General features: G+C 45.8%; 1 protein-coding gene across 4 annotated transcripts in view; it reads right to left on the bottom strand.

Moving 5' to 3' along the window:
- HDAC6 (histone deacetylase 6) overlaps positions 1-17,841 on the bottom strand; it is a 35,042-nt gene that overhangs the window by 1,671 nt on the left and 15,530 nt on the right. For all 4 annotated transcript variants that reach the window (XM_088137819.1, XM_025176847.2, XM_088137818.1 and 1 more), the window contains 20 exons: positions 17,414-17,518; positions 16,822-16,890; positions 16,500-16,626; positions 15,384-15,449; positions 14,433-14,492; positions 13,264-13,353; positions 13,066-13,172; positions 12,851-12,918; positions 12,518-12,695; positions 11,591-11,719; positions 11,129-11,297; positions 10,755-10,888; positions 10,492-10,560; positions 8,779-8,971; positions 8,098-8,247; positions 6,479-6,653; positions 4,641-4,999; positions 3,590-3,685; positions 2,812-2,958; positions 1,890-2,018 (listed from right to left, as the gene is read on the bottom strand). In XM_088137819.1, coding sequence (XP_087993945.1) covers positions 1,890-2,018; positions 2,812-2,958; positions 3,590-3,685; positions 4,641-4,999; positions 6,479-6,653; positions 8,098-8,247; positions 8,779-8,971; positions 10,492-10,560; positions 10,755-10,888; positions 11,129-11,297; positions 11,591-11,719; positions 12,518-12,695; positions 12,851-12,918; positions 13,066-13,172; positions 13,264-13,353; positions 14,433-14,492; positions 15,384-15,449; positions 16,500-16,626; positions 16,822-16,890; positions 17,414-17,518 — 2,620 coding nt within the window. The remainder of the gene's footprint in view (positions 1-1,889; positions 2,019-2,811; positions 2,959-3,589; positions 3,686-4,640; positions 5,000-6,478; positions 6,654-8,097; positions 8,248-8,778; positions 8,972-10,491; positions 10,561-10,754; positions 10,889-11,128; positions 11,298-11,590; positions 11,720-12,517; positions 12,696-12,850; positions 12,919-13,065; positions 13,173-13,263; positions 13,354-14,432; positions 14,493-15,383; positions 15,450-16,499; positions 16,627-16,821; positions 16,891-17,413; positions 17,519-17,841) is intronic.

Consider the following 17,841-nt stretch of genomic DNA (forward strand, 5'->3'; position numbering starts at 1 on the left):
TCCTTCCTCCAACATAACTGTGTATTTTACCCCAGGAAATAAATGACACCGTTACCAGTAGAAGGAAATCCATTCCACACCAGCCATTTATTTAACACTCTTTCTTACAAGAAGAGAAGTTGCTTTGCTACTTGTGTAAAGGTGGTAGGGGGACACTGCCTTTTATTTGACTGGGAGATAGGCTGACCTAAAAGACTAGCCCAAAGTCCCCCAGTGAGCTTCTGCAGCTGAGAGTGGACTAGTCTCCCTACTCCTAGTCCAAGTTCTACCCTTTCGCGGTGCCTGGATGGGGACAACAGGCTTCAACTGAACCCTGGTAAGACGGAGTGGCTGTGGGTACGGGGAGCCTCAAGATCTAGGAGTTTATCATCTTTGGTTCTTGATGGGGTTGCACTACCCCAGACAGACCCGGTGCGTAATCTGGGGGTCCTCCTAGACTCACGACTCTTGTTCAAAGAGCAGGTGGCAGTTTGGCTAGGAGGGCCTTCACACAACTTTGTGTTGTGCATCAGTTATGCCCCTTCCTGGATCAGGAGGTCCTCTGTGCAGTCACTGATGCTCTGGTCACCTCCAGTTTGGATTACTGCAATCCGCTCTACATGGGGCTACCCTTACAGAGTATTTGGAAGCTACAGCTGGCACAAAATGCAGTGGTGCAATCTTGAACGTCCCTAGGGCAGCACATATAACACCTCTGTTACGCGAGCTGCATTGGTTGCCGGTTTGCTTCCAGGTCCAGTTCAAGGTGTTGGTTATCACCTTTAAAGTCCTTCATGGCACAGGACCAGGTTATCTGAGGAGCCGTCTCGCCCCCATTATATCTGCCCGCCCCACTCGATCCGGCAGAAGGGGCATGTCGCAGACCCTGCCAGTCAAGGAATTTCGGCTGGTGGGGTCTAGGAAGAGGACCTTTTCTGCCATGGCCCCCACCCTGTGGAACAGCTTGCCAGCTGAGGTGCAGGCTGCCCCCATACTCCTGGCCTTCCGAAAAGGTGTAAAAACATAGCTATGCCAGATGGCCTGGGGGCCTGATGGGGGCTTGCATCGCTGGAACTGGCTGCTGGGATGATTGATACTGCTTCCCCCATCTTCTTGAATTGTATACTGCTTTACAGTTTTGTTACTTGTGATTTTAATTGGGGGGTATTTATATTTTCATTGTTTTTATTGTCTTGGTTTTTAATTGTATGCTGCCCAGAGTCAACCTCTGGGGGAGATGGACGGCATATAAATTTAATTAAATATTTATTTAATTAAAATAAATAAATAAAAAGTTCAATGCTCTTAAAATGACTATCAATCTAAAAAGCAAAAGGCTTCCTAATCAAGTGTTCTGCTGATGCACTGGCTGAGAATGATGGGATTTATAGCCCAACATGTCTCAAAAGTACAAAGCTGGAGGGAAGCTGAAAAATCTGCCAGATGTGTGGTTGGACCACTTTGCAAACCTAGTGCAGCATGATGGACACTGTCTGCCAAGTAGGGAGTCACCTGATGAGCATCCTAGATATGCTGACCAAAGCTCTGGCTCTCAAAACACCAAGGAGGCTTTCCTAAAGACACTCCTCCCTGATGCTCCAGATCTATTGGATGACAACCAGTTGGACTTCCTGGTGTTGTAATCAGTTCAAAAGGCTCCCCTAAATCATGCTCTGTAATTCTTTCCTGTGCTTCCCACATGCAATAAAATATGATGACCTCTGTGCAACTGACAGTCTCAAAGGCCAATGGAAGAAGAAGGTGTTTCATTTCTCTCATATGGACCTTCAGAGGTGCAGCTCAATCTGCAAGTTTAGTTTTTCTCAGCTGAAGGAGCAGCCCCTAGTGAGGTCATAGGCAGGGTGGAAAAAAAAAAAAAGAAGAAGAAGAAAACCACAGTTACAACTCACTGGGTGATGGATGTAGGCTTGGCAGCCATAGCACCAGGCAGAGAGATCTGCAAAGCTAAGCACCAGCGGGTGCCCAGATTCCTTATTGTGATCCAGCATATGTTGATTAATGTAGCGGCCACAACAGACCTGAAAGGGATAGAATATTTCAGGAGGGCAGGGCTGAAACATTAAATGCACAGATCCAAGATGTCACGATCTCAACTCATCAACTTTACTCGAAGGCCTACTCCTCACAAAGCAAAGGAAGCATATTAGGGCGAGGAAAGTTAATGGTGAAGAACAAATTCTGCTGTTGTGTATTTCATTCAAGCCAGTCAGATGGAAGATGATAAAGGCAGGTCAATGAAACCCCTAAAATAGCTCCTGGCCAAGAGTATGTGGAGGGACTTTTCCTTGCAGGCCATACAGACAATGAGTCTCAGAGCAAGAACTCAAAACTAGCATTTCCAGAAGGAAGTATTACTGGAGCACAAAGAGCCACCTTAGTGCAAAACAAGCACAAGCAATCTGTGTACAGACAGTTCTTTTTTACTCCACAGAGCTCTCAAAGATGGCATGAGTTTCTGCCAATTTGGATGGGAAACTAAACAAAACAGGTGTCATATGCCATCAGAGACTTAACAATAGATACAGAAAATGCAACACTCCCAGCAAAATAGACAATGAACTGAAAATGCAGCTCTGATGATATTGTTGCATTACTGCTCCATCAGCTGTAATCCTTTGTGTAGTAGAGACCCGTTGGGGGAGGATGGCCCCTGTCCACCAAAAAGTTACCCACCCTGAGTTAATAAGTACACTTCCTTCAAGAACAGGGAGAGTCACTATCAGCCCCAGGTCTACCACTTCTGGCCTCTAACCCCAAAGCTGCAGCTTCAGGACTGGTCTGTCCCCAGTTAGACTGCATTAACTACCTTACCTTATAGCACACCAGACAAACCCAGTTCTCCATCTTGCTGCCACATTCTGCACAAGGCTCCAGCACGTCCAAGCCCACAGGAGGCACAGGCAGCACCGAGCTGAGGTGGGGGCACCAGGTTAAGGGAGTCACCGCATAAAACAGCCCCTGGAAACAGATAGCAGAAGAATCCCTCTATCCTGTCATCTAGCCTAGAGGTTGATCCTTCTAAGCCTTGGCTTTTTCCCTTCAAGCTACACTCCCCCCTATTCTGGAACTTTTGCCAAACTTGGAAAATTCCCTGTTGTGCATCTTCAGCAATCTGGGCTGTTAAATAATCTTCAGCCATCCTCCTCCCTGTCTCAGGATGGTGCTTTTGAATCCAGAACCTGACTGGATTTGGTAGGACTTGCAAGAACTGTTCTTCTATCACCTCTATGCTAGTTCTGAAGTCAGGCTTTAACTAGATTTGATTCCTAGATCTAGCAACATGGATTCTTTATTCTCTAACTCCTTGTGCATCACAGCAACATTCCTGGAATCTCTGCTGATATGCATATGGGGTTATATCACACCCATGTAAAATCACTTTCACACTGTCATGGTCTCCCCCGTCTCTAGCTGAAAGACTCATGTAAGTACTCAAGGCTTTTCCACTGATACTAGAAGCCAAATGTGCCACTCACTCTTCCTTAGGCCACTGACATGCTGTTGCAGCTCTCTCAAACCTAACTTTCTCTGCACTCAGGAAATCCAGCCCTGGGTGCCCTTGCTAAGGACTTCCCTTCCCAATACTCACACTGTCAGCCATATCTTCCCCAAGCTGCTCATCAAAGGAAGGAGCACCCCCTGTTGCTTCATCCAGCAGGACAGGGGGGTGAAGTTGCAAGCTCACCTGGATGAAGGTAAGAGACAGGAAAGAAGAGAGATGAGATTGAGATGATGTGGGCTGATCTTTTTCAGAAGTCCTTGAAATGTAGTTGCTTTATAGCAGAGACGCAGCTTCCAAAACTACTGTTCTCAAGAACAGGGCCTGTCTTGCTGAAGAAACAAGGGCAATGGGAGGCAGGGAAAAGAGGCTTAGCTACCCCCTCCCCATCGCTTTCCAACCTCAATTTTGATAGTTTAAATGTTTCAATTGGCTTGAACAATTTTTACCACCTGAATTCTGAAATGAGCTGCCTTTGTTTAAAGACTATCCTTTCTACTCTAAGCCAGCTTTAGTTCCTTTAAATGTGGAGTATGACTTCCATTGTCCCAGACAGCATGACCAAAAAATGTTGGCTGTTAGATGTAATGGGATATGTAGTCCAACACATGCAAAGAGCTTGTTAACAGGCAGAGACTCTCAAGTGAACACTATTTAAAACCAGATGTCACTTTCTTTTAAATTAAGAGAATTGCTGCAGAGGAACCAAGTTAGATAAATAGGGAAAAATGGAAACAGAGTCCCCTAGGGGTCATGTTTCTAAGTCTGAAAAAGAAAAGAAGGAAATCACAGATTTAGGGTAGTGTGTTTTTTTCTGAGTCCGTGAGGTAAATCATGGGCTCCTCAGGCAAGGAGGAGGATAAACATTCCCAGTGCTAACCATCTTTGTCTTATAATGAAGCCATTTGGGAAGGTTGCCTCATTCCTAAATTGATTCTCAGCATACGTGGAGTTGGTGGAGAGGCCAGGAAGCCTGGGCTGGAACACCCATGGACTGAATGCTCAGCCTTTCACACATGCCCCAATTTTGCAACAGCCATAGTTCTGTGGCAATACAAGCGGATGTGAAAAGTATTCCCTCAAAAGGAAAAGCAGCCTGGAAAATCCACCATCCAATCCACAAGAAAGCTGCGGTGCTCACTTCTGCCTCTTTGTCAGGAGCTGTCACTTCACCAGAGAAGCCCTCCGCCGGCATGCCTTCTCTTGGTGCACCCTCTGCTGAATCCACTTCTTTAGGGGAGCCACCAACTTTTGGCTGACCTTCCTCACCCACTGGACTAGAGTCAGGAGAGAGAGAACTCGAAGCTGTTTCGCCCTCTTCCATGAGATTGTCTTCTAGCTGGAGGGAGCCCAAGCCCGCCATAGCATCTTCTATAGCTTCCACAGGTTGAGCTACAGGGCTTTGGAGCAACTCTTGAGGGGCTTGTTCAGGAACCTCATTTGGAATGGGAGTTTCCTTCCCAGCCCGGGTCCTGGGCTTCTCCCACAGAGTAGCAGGTACTGGGGAGGAAAATAAAAGTCACTTTTCAGATGCTTAGTTAAAGTGATGGGAACCCAGTTCAAGTGATGGGAATGTAAGAGGTGGGAACATGAATTCATAGCATGACTAAATGGAGAGGCGTTCAGTACCAACTCAACCTCCCTTTTGGGGCAGTTTTTTGTGCTTCTATCCCCCTCCTTCTTCCCTGACTTCATCTTATCCCTTTTCTCTGAATTCTTACATCAGGCCTCTTCCACAACCTTCCCCAGCATCCTTTGCCCTGTTCTGTAGCAGCCCATCCCTGTGACAGTATTTTGTAGGGAAGGGTCTTTTGCGACATCAGCAAGAGTTCAACCAATCTCTAGCACTCTTTTCCTACACTGTAGAGTTGCTAAGCACCCTCAAACCCCAAGCTGAAAGGCCTTGGTGGTATGGCTGTGAACATCAAATGTCTTTTAATGGACCCCCACTTTTTTACGACTTCTTGGAGTTAAGCCCCTTGCGTGCTTCTCAAAGGCCAGGTATGCCCTTGGCTTAGAAGCCACACTGCACTGAGCTGAAAGTAATCTAGTAATATAAGTAATCTAGTCCAACTCTCTACTCAGTATGGCAAATGTCTGACCATCCAGCCTCCCTATGAAAACCTCAAATGATGGGAAATTGACTTATGTGGCCTCTTGTCCTCGGAGGATTCATTCTTTTTGCTTTCTCTCTGTACAGTATTTATGTGATCTTCACCTTGATGAGCCTTCAAAGGAGAAAGGCTGGCCTCCAATCCTTTTACCTTCCCCTCCAGCAAGGAGACAAGCCAATAGGTATAATCAGCAAGTTCTTCTAGTAAGAAGATACATGCCTAGCTTGTCACACAACGGCACCTTCCTTTTGGCAGAAGCTGAGTTTGTTCTTCCCCCTGCTAAATTGCCTCGTAAAACTCCTCTGTTCTGGTTTGCTCTGTCTGCTGTCTAAAGAGTGCCGTTTGAGAATAAGCTCCTAGCTAAGATATATTACTTCCTCCACTCACTAGCTGGTCACCTGATCAGTAAGTCTGCTACAGTTGTTAAGCCCCCATGCCCCTTCTTCACACTCTGGGTTCAGCAAACAAGAAAACACACAACCCCTCAGCCAGTAAACTGCCAGACCCATGCAATCAGCCAGCTCTGCAATTCAAGGCTCCCTTGCGAAACTCCCCTGCTCTTGTTGCCTTGTTGTGTCTCCTTTCTGCCTACCTGTGGCTCATTCTGCTCTAGACCGTGGCACATTCCCACTTCACAAGTGCCCCAAATGCATGATTCAATAGTATTAGCCTCTTATGGAACAGAAGGGGGGCAAACTATGAGAACTACTGGCTTGCCTAAGGGAATGCAATCACTTTACAGTAAGAGTAAGAGATGAATTGTAGACTTTTTTTAGTCTACATGGTCACTAGGCTGTAGCAGTTGTTATGAAGAGCATCAGCCCAAACAGAATAGAGATGCTTCAGACAGAAGAGAATTATTCACCTTCTAGTCGGAGGCTCATCCAATATTTGCGGTGCACAGCAGCAACACGGGCCAAGGACTGCAGGGCGCTCAGGTGGGGGGGCTTTAGGCGTCCCAGTGGAGGTGGAGGATCCCCCAGGAGGCTGCGGGTACACATGGTCATGGACTCTGAGATAGATTCTAGGTTATAGCCACCCTGAAGGAAAGAAAGCACCATTACTCCCACATTAAAGTAACTGGTACCAGTCTATATACAGTTGGCATGCAAGTACAGAGCTGCTACTGTAAAGATTCTTCGTTGCGACCTAAAATAGAAACAGCAAGTTTCTAGTCCTCGAAGCCTATGCTTCCAGACAGCCTATGCAATTCAGCCACTTTTGGGAACATGAGCCACCAATCACTCTCTGGAGCTTCAACTTAACACCAAGTACTGTCTATTGATGAAGGATGGAAGATTTTGGTTACTTTGTGCACAAGAAAGAGAGGGAATGAGGAAAAGGAGTAAGAACAGCAATCTAAAATTTACAATTCACATACAAGTAATCCTCGCTTAATGTCCACTCATTCAGCGACCATTTGAAGTTACAACAGCGTTGAACGCGGGGGAACTTATATAGTTATATTTGATTATATAGGTCCTGTAGTTGCAGCTGTTGCAGCATCCCACGATCATGGGATCACCATTTGCAACCTCCCCTGCCAGCTTTCAACAAGCAAAGTCAGTGGGGAAGCTGGCAGAAGGCTGCAAATGGCAATCCCATGACTGCGGGATACTGGAACTGCATGGGATTCACCTAATGATGGCAACTGGGACTGCTGGAACTGCTGTTGTAAGTCAGCACGGTCACGTAACGCCACACTTTATGATCACATCAGTAAGCGAGGACTACCTGTACATATTACCCTGAGTTAGGTGGGCACATTGGGAACTTTGAGAATATATTGTGGGTATTCTCATAAAACAGTTGCCTATTCTCACAATGGCAGCTATGATGATTGTGACCATACCCAACACTCCAATCTAGCAGATGACAGCTTGTGAGAATGCCACTGCAGCCTTCCAAGATATTCTCTCCCACTTTAGTTTATCTTTGACTGCTCTCTCAGCAGGTCTCCTCCTTCCAAATAAAGCATGGGGTGATAGCCACCCTGCTTTTTCCCTGGGTCAGAAGTCCTCTGGGGCCCACATGGAGCCCATAGGCATTCTTGTAAATAATGCTGACATGAGAACCTGGTACTTTGTAGCTTGCTGGCTTCTGCTTTATTTAAAATGACAATGAATAAAAGTTAACATCGGGGCTGGGTGGCGGCACTAGGGTTGGAAGGTAACATTCAGCACGTTTCTCCTCTTCCTCCCAGCAGAACTCTTTCCAAATGCAGCATTTGGACTTTTCCTCATCGGAACAGAAATGCTGAATGGCAAGTATAGTTTCAGTAGCCTTTTTCTTGCTTTGAAATAGAGAACAAAACAAAGGAGTGGAGAAGAATACTTAATTTTTTCCTGAAACTCCCTCAAGCCATTTTCACCCCACTGGATTCCAGCTCCGATTTCCTCACTGCCTATCCACCCATGCTCAAAAGTAGCTCCCTGGCTCACAAGCAGGGCTCCGCCAGATAGTAAAGAGAGACTTCTGACATACCTCTAGGACAACGGCTACCTTCCCTCCTGCCAAGCCCAAGAGGAAGTGGGTCATATGGGCATAGCATTCTGGGGTCACGAGACACCCTCCCAACGGGTCCCCTCGGGCAGCATCAAAACCAGCCGACACCAGGACCAGCTCTGGATTGAACTAGAAAACACACATTGTAAGTGAACCCTCCGTTTTTCCTACTAGTTTACCCCCTTGCCTGGGCCAGCCCTTTCTACCACTGGAGGCCAGGTGCAGGCAGCCTAGTTCTCTTCAGATACTTTAACTAGCAAGTCCCAGAATCCCTGAACATAAGCCAGGATGGGTTGGGCTCTTGGGAGCGCTAATCCAACCTACCTAGAGACCACCCAGTTATCTTAGCCAAATGACATGGCTACAAGCTCTAGATCAGTGGCTAGGAATCTTAATTTCTGCATTTCCCTGAAAAAGGACTGTTTGGGCTCTAAATGCCTTGGATATCTCTGTAGAAAGTTTTCATTGTTGGTTTTATTGTACGCTGCCCAGAGTCACTTGTGTAAGATGGGCGGCCATTATAAATTTGATTAAATAAATAATACTCAATAGCCCCCTCCCCCCATCGTTCTCTCTCTCTTTCATCACATCTAGCAACTGGCATCATGGCACTATTCAGGCCACTCCCAAAACTTCCCGTCATGAATATTCAGTGCCTACCTCATAGCTAACAGGCATGACAATCTGATGGAAGGCAGCCAGATACTCAGAGTCTCCCATGCGGGAACAGTTCCAAGGCACATTAAGGGTGAAGCCTTCACCAGGCCCCACACCCACCCGGTCATAGTCTGCATCCTCAGAAGTGGGGAAGAAAGTGCCATTGTCATAGCGATGGAGGGAGATATACAGAACACTAGAGGGGAAGGGGAAGGCGATCAGAAAAGAAGGGGCCAAGGACAAGGGCCTTGCCACCTCCCAATACAAAATCAGGATGCCTAGGAACTGCAGGTCACAATTACACATTTATGCTCCCCAGACTTGGAGCAGAACACCTCCTGAGTACTTGCTACCTGTATTCACAACAATAAAGCTGACAAATCTGCTGTTATTTTAAGTAACACTAATCTTTTTGTGCCAGCAGCTAGTGATCCCAGTTCTCTAGTCAGAGAGCTGCTACTTTTGATGGCCTCCCAGATACTGCAGTGGGGGAGGGAGGGAGGGAGGGAGGGAGGGAGGGAGGGAGGGAGGTCCTAGAAGAGCCCAGCTACTCCAAGATTTTGTCTCTCTGCTTGCAGTGGAAAGAGAGGTTTAACTATTTTGGATGACACATATGGCAGGGAGAAACAACATGGGGCTATTTGGGAATAAACTAAACCCCTCTAACATAGCACTGACTGGGGTATGGCCTTCATATGATACACTACTTCCTTTTTTTAACCTACTAGGTATGTCCTGTGAACACAATCACTCAGTCCAGATATTGGTGTTAGCGAGAGACTGAGCTTATGGCCTTCCCACATAGAAATCTACTCCTAGTTTTCCCCTAAAAGTTCTCTCAATTTCAGCTGTCAAATTTAAAAGCCAGAAAAGCAGAAAACCTTTTTTATTAGGCAACAGGGAGCCAGAAACCCTTGTCAAAATTCTGCAATTTGTCTCCTCGACTACTGCTTGGAGACCTGCCATCATGGTCTGGCCTCATTCATGGAATTTTATAAGGATGGGGGCTTTTTCAGTCTTTTTTTCCTCCCCCCATAAATCCAACAAGGAGGCAGAGAAGGGATAGCTGCCCATGCCCTTTCATTGAAAGCAGCCCACATTTCTTTTCATGCCCTCTGCACCCTCAGGCTATGGGTATGAGCCCCATTATCCTTTACCCCTGCAAATTGGGATTCTAAGCCAAACAATACCACATATATTTGAAAACTAAGAAATAAGGAGGGGACTCTTTTCAGTTGAAGCATGCATCAAAGTTAATGCAAGCATCACAGGCATGTTTAATGCTTGCCTGCCATTTTATCCTTTGTTTTAGTTCAAGGATGGGGGGAAATTGCCCCAGGGGCCAGGAGGCAAGAGGCAGAAAAGAGAAAACAGATTCTCCACTGCAAATGTGGCTTCCCTCACAGATGAAGGGAGGTTAAAAAGTCTGGGGGAGGAGGAAATGAGCTCACTTGAGCCCCAAGACTTCCCATCCCTGTTTTAACTTACTTGTGGTATTTCATGTCTCAAAAAAGAAAAAAAAAATGATTAAGAAACCAGGGGATGGGGGAGGGGTGTTACTGCAGAATATTGTCAAATGTCCCCTTTGGTAAATGCTCATCCATAACAAATAAAGATGACCTCTAGCTGGGCAGGGAAAAAAGAACCCTGATTCCCTATTCTGTAGGATGTAGCATAACTGTTCCTTTAAATAGGAAAAAAGATGATATGTGGTACCTGGGATCATCTTCAAACATGTGCTGCGTCCCATTGCCATGGTGAACATCCCAGTCTAGTATCAACACCCTGAGAAATAAAACAAAAATCAGATCAGTAAGTTAAACTCCCGGATTAAGTTCAGCTAAAATAAACTTTAACTGTTATGGAGCTCCCAGAATGACAATTCCCGCTCCCAGGATACCTCTTGGGGAACAAAATTCAAGAGCCAAACCTGCTTTAATTAGTCAAACAAAATTTTATGCTCTTGGGAGTATACTCACCTCATGCTCCGGCCAGCAAAGCGCTGGGCATATCGTGCTGCCAAAGCCACAGAATTGAAGAAGCAGAAGCCACAGGCAGTATCTGATTCAGCATGGTGTCCAGGAGGGCGGACAATGGCCACAGCATTTTGAGTCTGGGGCCCCAGAAGAAGAAACAATATGGGATAAATGCTGTATGGAAATCCAGGATAGCAATGGGACTTGTGCAGAGAACTTCCTCCAAGCTAAAAGGGATCTATAGAACAGGCCACCTGCTAGAGGCAGGCCTGTCCAAAGGCTGTAGCAAAGCAACTGGACAAAAGGATATAATCTGTAGGAGACTGGCTGAATTAACTGCTGCTCACTCCCTGCCCTGCAAAGGTCCTGGCACTTACCTTCCCAGAAAGTACAGCCTCTACTGCACTGAATGCAGACCCGGCTGCCAGCCGGGCACACTCATAGGAGCTGGCACAGATATAGACAGAATTGTACTGGTCGCCCTGGCGATGCAGGTCACGGGGCTTCATGGTGGCTGTGGACTTCACTGTCTCCACATAAGCCAGGCTGCAGAGAGGAGGAGAGGCAATAAGGCAGCCTTTCTCAACCAGATGCCTGCCAAATGGGTTGGGCTTCAACTCCTAAAATTCTGTTAGCCAATCTATTTGTGGAGCTAAAGCCCAATGCCTTTAGAGAGCATTCGGTTGGAGAACACTGTAATATGGACTCCACTCCCTCTTTACATAAAAAGAAGAGTGTGAAGCTTTGGGCATTGCTGACTTATCCCAACCCTACTCTGTCAGACCTCCCACCCCTCTCCTTGGTGTTGAAAAGGCTATTGGAACTAAATTCTTCAGAACCTGTGGCACATTTGTAGCTCCTCTTCAGAGGCAAGGCGGGCTGGGAGCCGGCAGCACCGCTCTGTCAGATGCAGCTCCCCATGGCGCTGGAAGATCCTGGAGACTCTCTGAGGCAGCTCTGGATGTTGGCTACAGAAGAAAGGTGACACTAAGAGTGACAGAACGCTATGACTCTTACACAACGTCTTGCTTTCAAGCTTTAGGATGGAAACAAAACCTAACCAGCCTCTTCAGAAAACCTCTGGGATAGGGATGGAAGATCTGAAGTTCTTGGACCACATATACCTCTTGGTCTAATTTCAAAAAACTTTTGCAAGGTACCAGTTCAAACCACTGTTAAGTATTTTTTGCCCATTCTCTGACAATCTGTTGCTTGGAGAGAGAAAACAGAGGTTATCAAAAAACGAAAGGCCTCGCCTACTTCTGAATCTGGGCCCAGCCACCGTTTCCTCCAGTCTGTGCACCAGCACACACAGCCCCCATCAGATTATTCTTAGAAGAGATCCTTAATATGAAAAAAAGTTGCCTACTTCCCTCCTAAAGAACAATTTTGTATGAGGGGCCCTGTGCCCTTCCAATGAGCTTAAGAACAAAAACACACTGGATCTCAAATCTGCCTGGAAGCCACGTGATTGAATCATTTGACAGACTGTTTTGGTGAATATCTTAAAATAGTGTAGCCCTTAAAGTCTGTAGTTCCAAAAATAATTAGGTGTTCCTTTGATAGAGACTCAGTCAGAAGCAGAGTTGTCAACTATGGTGACTTGGTGGGGAACTAGCACTCTACATCTGTTCAAAGACATTCTCTTTACCAGCTGGTTCATGGTTTGTACACTAGCTGATGCAAAACTGCTTGCATGCATTACACGTGCAGAAAGGATGGAAACATTCCCTTTAACTCACTTAAACTATATCTGAAATTCTTACCTGTCCCACATATTGTAATGCTCCATCATCTTCTCATCATAGACTAGCCCTGTGCAAGAAGGGGGCCGGGGCTGCATCAGTTCAGCTGCTGACCTGGAGAGGGCATCAGCTACAGACAGATGGCTGGCTGGTGGCCAAGCTACACTAACCTTGCCATTCTCCTGGGGCACATCAGCACCTGAATTGTATGGAAGAGGCAGAGAAAGATTCAGTGAGTGTCCTGAGCAGTCCTGAGTGTCTCATAGTCAATCAGAGTAGAAAGGAACTGAGAGCAAAGATGCCCCCGGCTACTTGCTTTTGAGGAACGGGAGAAAGAGAGCTACATTCACTCACTGATCCTCCGTAGGTTCTTCCAATACTTGCTATGAACTGCAATGGTCTGAGACACTGAGCTGAGGGCACTGACAGGAGGAAAAGAAGTTGCTTTAATTGGACTCCTGCTCAGAGGAGGGGGTTGGATTTGATCCAACACAATGATTTTAAAAGCACCAGGCAGCAGGGAGCTCTGGTTCAATGCTCAGGAGCCAAAAGGGAAATATCTCTCTTACCTGCTACATGGGAGGAAAGGTGATTCCATCAGTGGACAGGGATCTCCTAGGAGAGTCTTAAGGACCATGCAGGTTCCCTCTGCCAAGGTCTGGAGATTATACCCACCCTGAGAAAGTGAAAAGGGAGAAGCTAGATGTCTTCCTTAAGTGACCGCCCAACCCCAGCCCTGGCTAGAAATTGGAAAGAAAATCACTCACCTCCAGAGACAAAACCAGCTTGCCTCCAGACAGCGACATTAACAGATGTGTCAGCTGAGCAAAGCATGCTGGGGTGGCAGCCATCTCCCCCTAGGAGTGCAAAGATTGGTCAATTGCACTCTCCTGACTTACTCTTGGAAAAGGGGGCAAGGCATGAATCAGGGAGTGGATACATTAAATTAAATGAAAAAAAAATGTTATTGGACAGATAAACTACTTCTATTGCAGCAGACCCCTGGAAGCGCCTCTAAAGCTGTGGCAAGAGAAGTGGGAACGAGAAAGACTCTTGGTCCTCAAGGCTGCTTCTGCATTGCCTAGCTGAAGCTCTAGGGTTACAGAAAAAGAGCTTGTGTTTGTCCTTGCCACCAGCAATCCCACATCTCAAAACACTCTTGCTAAGTCAGGCATTCCGGCCCTCATTCTCAGTATACCACCTGTGACTTCAGGGACGGTCTAAGGTGGGCAACCAGTCTACTCCATCCAGTTATTCATCAAAGCTGCCATCGACTACCACACATAAAGCTAAAGTCATGATTAGATGTATAAGCTGGATTTATTCCTCTTAAGACAACCTGGTCATCTTACAAGCAGTACAGGGGATTAAAAAATGGTCAACCCCCCCCTCCCCAAAAATATTAGCTATTAATCATTCTTTCTTTTTCTTGCAGAATTGGTCAGGCATGTTTATCAAGAAGACAGCTGGGAAGCCGGATATCCCTCCTCTTAAGAGGCTTAGTGAGAGCAGCAGCCCAAGCAGAACAGCAGAGGCAGTGACAACATCATACAAATGACTCCTGACACCTGATGCAAGTGCATAAGTTGTGGCATGTATATGATGCCAAAAGTTGCCACTGAATCGCAATTTTAATGTGACAGAAGAGGAATTTATTAAAAACACCAAGAATAATCAAATTAATGACTGAATTAATTGTTATTGAATTTCAATTAACATTAGCTTTTGCTCATTTCTTGCCTCGTCCATTTCTGTACTCTAGCTCTCCTCAGCCCCTGGCTCCAAAAAGGTTGACTATCCCTGCTCCAGAACATAATGGTGACTTTAATCCAGCGTGCCGGGGGAGGAAGAAAACAGATTTTCAACCTTTTCTCCCTTGTGAAACATTTAAAAAATGCTGAGAAATGCTCTGCAGAGAGCAGAAAAGCCATCTTACCTTAACATCACCAATTACAGCATCAAAACCAGCAGCAACCAGGATCATCTGGGGTTGGAACTGCGAACAGAGTACAGTAGAGCAAGAATAAAACGTCTGGCTGGGAAGCCAACAGAACGATGACAGGGAATTCCCAGAGTTCAAGAACAAGACTGGGGAGCAGCTCTGTGCTAAGGACTGTTTGTCATGTGACACTTTTATACAGAACAATGCCCACTGGGGTGCAACTTTATCTTGCATTATGAAGCCACAAAGAATGAACAGGCCCTAGAGGTCTGCAGTGGATGGAGGACGGGGAAGGGGAGAAGGGAAGAATGCTGACTTCACCAAATTTCCACTCCGTGAAGCAAGACGACAATTCTGCAAAGATTTTGGGCAGCCCACACAACTCCAGTGGATGACAGTGACATCCCCAAATCTATACATGCTGTGAACAAGCTGTCAGCCAGAAGAACAGAATGCCACAAAAATGAGGCTTTAAACTGAAGCTGCATGGGCATCTGTCAAAGATCCTCTAACGGATCCTGCGTTGAGCAGGAGATTGGGCTAGGTAACCTCTTAAGATACCTTCCAACTTTATGATTCTACACATTGCACATAGAGAAAACAACTCTCAATTCTGCACGGCCTCACTTGTGTTTCAATTAAGGCAGAAGATTGGACATTGGCTTGAACATGACCTACTGTTTTGGACAGCATGCTTCTACAGAGCAAGAGAGAGAGGAAGACATGGGAGTCAAGACCAGTTCTTGAATATTGTACTAACATCTTTAAATGGCATGTCATCCAACAAACGATTAAGAAATGCTTTCCATCAACATTTCATATTTTATGATCCTGGATTACCACAAGCTATTTATGATCCTGGGCTACTGTTCTGGACAACTATATAAATCAAGTAATAGATCAGACTGTCGATCCTTTCAAAATGCTGGCTGCTTCATCGCTTACCTCTAAGGCCACAGGCAGTAGGACATGTAAAAAGGCAGAGAGGTAGTCAGCATCCCTCATTCCTGTCTAAAGGGGCAGACAGACACATTGAACTTAGAGGAGATTAAAGGAAATCCACAAAGAACTTCTTTACCTGCACACATACAGTATGGGCATCCTGCCTAAAAGAGCAGCCACTACTGATGTAACATAGCAACAGTCAGGAAGGTCCTAAACTTTGAGGAATCTGACATTAGGGATGCCAAACGAAATCCGATCCAAAACCTCTGTTTGTTTGTCTTTGGCTTAGTGTGATGTGTGAATCCATCCCGAGAAAGAAACTGAGCAATAATCTGAAGTCTTGGTTTGCAACTGGCTTCTGAATCTTGGCTCATTCTGATTCTAGAACTCAATGGCTGGATTCAGGTACTACACTAAACCACAACCCAGTATGCTAAACTACAATGTAACTGTTTTGATGTTGGCTTACCATGATGAAAGAGCACACTTGTGGTTTGTGAATGAAACTTGATGGTTTACCATTCAGCATGAACCCAGCCAACTGAGGCTTATTCAAGAACTTTGGTGAAATCAAGGTTTGGTGTGATATGTGAACTTGGCTTATTAGTTGTAAGAAGCACAGTAGCATTGAAGCCTACACTAACATGTCCCCTTCCAAGCAAATGCGTCCTGATACAAGTGGCTACTGCAAAGGGAAAGAGCAGTTTCTAAGCAACTGCGGAGGGTGATTGGACCGATCTCATGATCTGAATCCCCCCCCCGCCAATCAATTTTCCCTTTCCCTAAAAAGGCTATGCCACAATTTGAACTTAGATCCACACACAACTTTGGCTTCTTCCTGTAACCAGGCTATTATACAGTCTATACTAGCAAAGTCAGGGATCTGCCTACTTGTAAAAGATGATCAGTTCTCCCCCTCCCTTTTTTTTGCCCAGCAGTCAGGATAGTCCTTCGGGATACTGAAACCATATTTAGGTTGCTAGCCAAATGGCACTATTTGCAACTGCTGTTGAGAAAAATGGGGCAATACGCAAGCAGCTTTAGCAGGAGTGGAGAAGTGACAAATTACCATTCCCAGCAATCTCAGCCTAGCATGCCCCTATCAAACTACCATACCTGGTTCCAGGGCACATTGATGTTGTAGCCCTCTCCCCGACCTCTGCCCACTGCATGACTGTCAGATTCTGGAAGATGGGGCCAGAAATTTCCTCCTTCATAGCGATGGATGGAGAAATAAAGGATGCTAGGAAAAACAGTCATGGCAGATTCAGTGGTGAAGAGAAATAGACACTAGCCAAGCCCCAGCCCTCTGAACCCAGTCTGGCTGCAGCCTATATTTAAACCAAACTAATCCGCCCTGCTTTTGCCAACTCTCCTCATCCACTATAGAATTTCCCAAGTTCTCCAACTAAACAAAGCTCATTCTTTGATTAGACACCTGGGATTCTCCTCAAAGAGGTACTGAAGGCCTTGCCCATGATGCACATCCCAGTCAACAATAAGCACCCTGGAAGAGAAAGAAACACAAACATAATGAATGAAAAAGGGAACTCATAAAAAGCAGCATCTGAAAAAGCAAGCTGACATCAGTCCTCACTGTTAACAGCATCCCTTCAAGGAGTCATGGGAGCTGTAGTCCTAAGGGGGACTGGGAGACTTCTCAGCTTCCTCACTAAACTCCTGTTCCCAGGATCCCTTATAAAGGCACTGTCATGACCACTGATGCAGGCTTGAACGTCACTGCTCTAAGCTCTAGGGACAGTAACAGAACAGAAATGATTATTCAGTAAATGTTCACTGAAAAACCAAAATGGATCATAACTGGGTACTGAGAGACATCCTCCAAAAACTGGAGTGTGTGGAACAACTAGGACCAGTTGTTCAAATATCTAATGCTTTGCATTTATTGGCTAACCCGCCATCCACATAATGCAGAGGAGCTGAAGCTCAGAGAATGCTGATTCATGCTTGTGGCAAACTGCCCAGCAATCAGTCTTAGCTTGTTACCTCCCCTCTCTGTAGCTACTCACCGCTCCACCCCCAATTTCTGTCGGGCATATTGTGCTGCAATGCCTATGTTGTTGAACATGCAGTAGCCATCCATCTTGTAGCGGTGAGCATGGTGTCCAGGGGGCCTGAAACCCAAAAGATACGGTGGCTCACTCTAGAACTAGAAAATCACAAGTCAGCCATCAAGGAAAAAAGAAGCCAGAGTGCAAGCTGATGTTGCTACAGTGCAAATTATCGATTGCATTTGGCACCTTCTGCTCTAAATGCTAAAAGAAGCATGCTTGGGCCACCACTCCCATGTGTCTTCAAGGACATAAAAGTCCAGAAAGAGTGAGGAGTCACTTGGTGACTTCCATATAAGGTTTTTACTGTGCAAGTCAAAATGTTCTCATACGCAGAATTTTACAGAGATCAAGATATGACATATTTCTGATTCAATAATCTTTTT

This window comes from Python bivittatus, unplaced genomic scaffold, assembly GCF_059951505.1.
Source record: "Python bivittatus isolate LINGU-HERP-01145 unplaced genomic scaffold, Pbiv_v1 ctg000220_np1212, whole genome shotgun sequence".
Lineage (NCBI taxonomy): Eukaryota > Metazoa > Chordata > Lepidosauria > Squamata > Pythonidae > Python > Python bivittatus.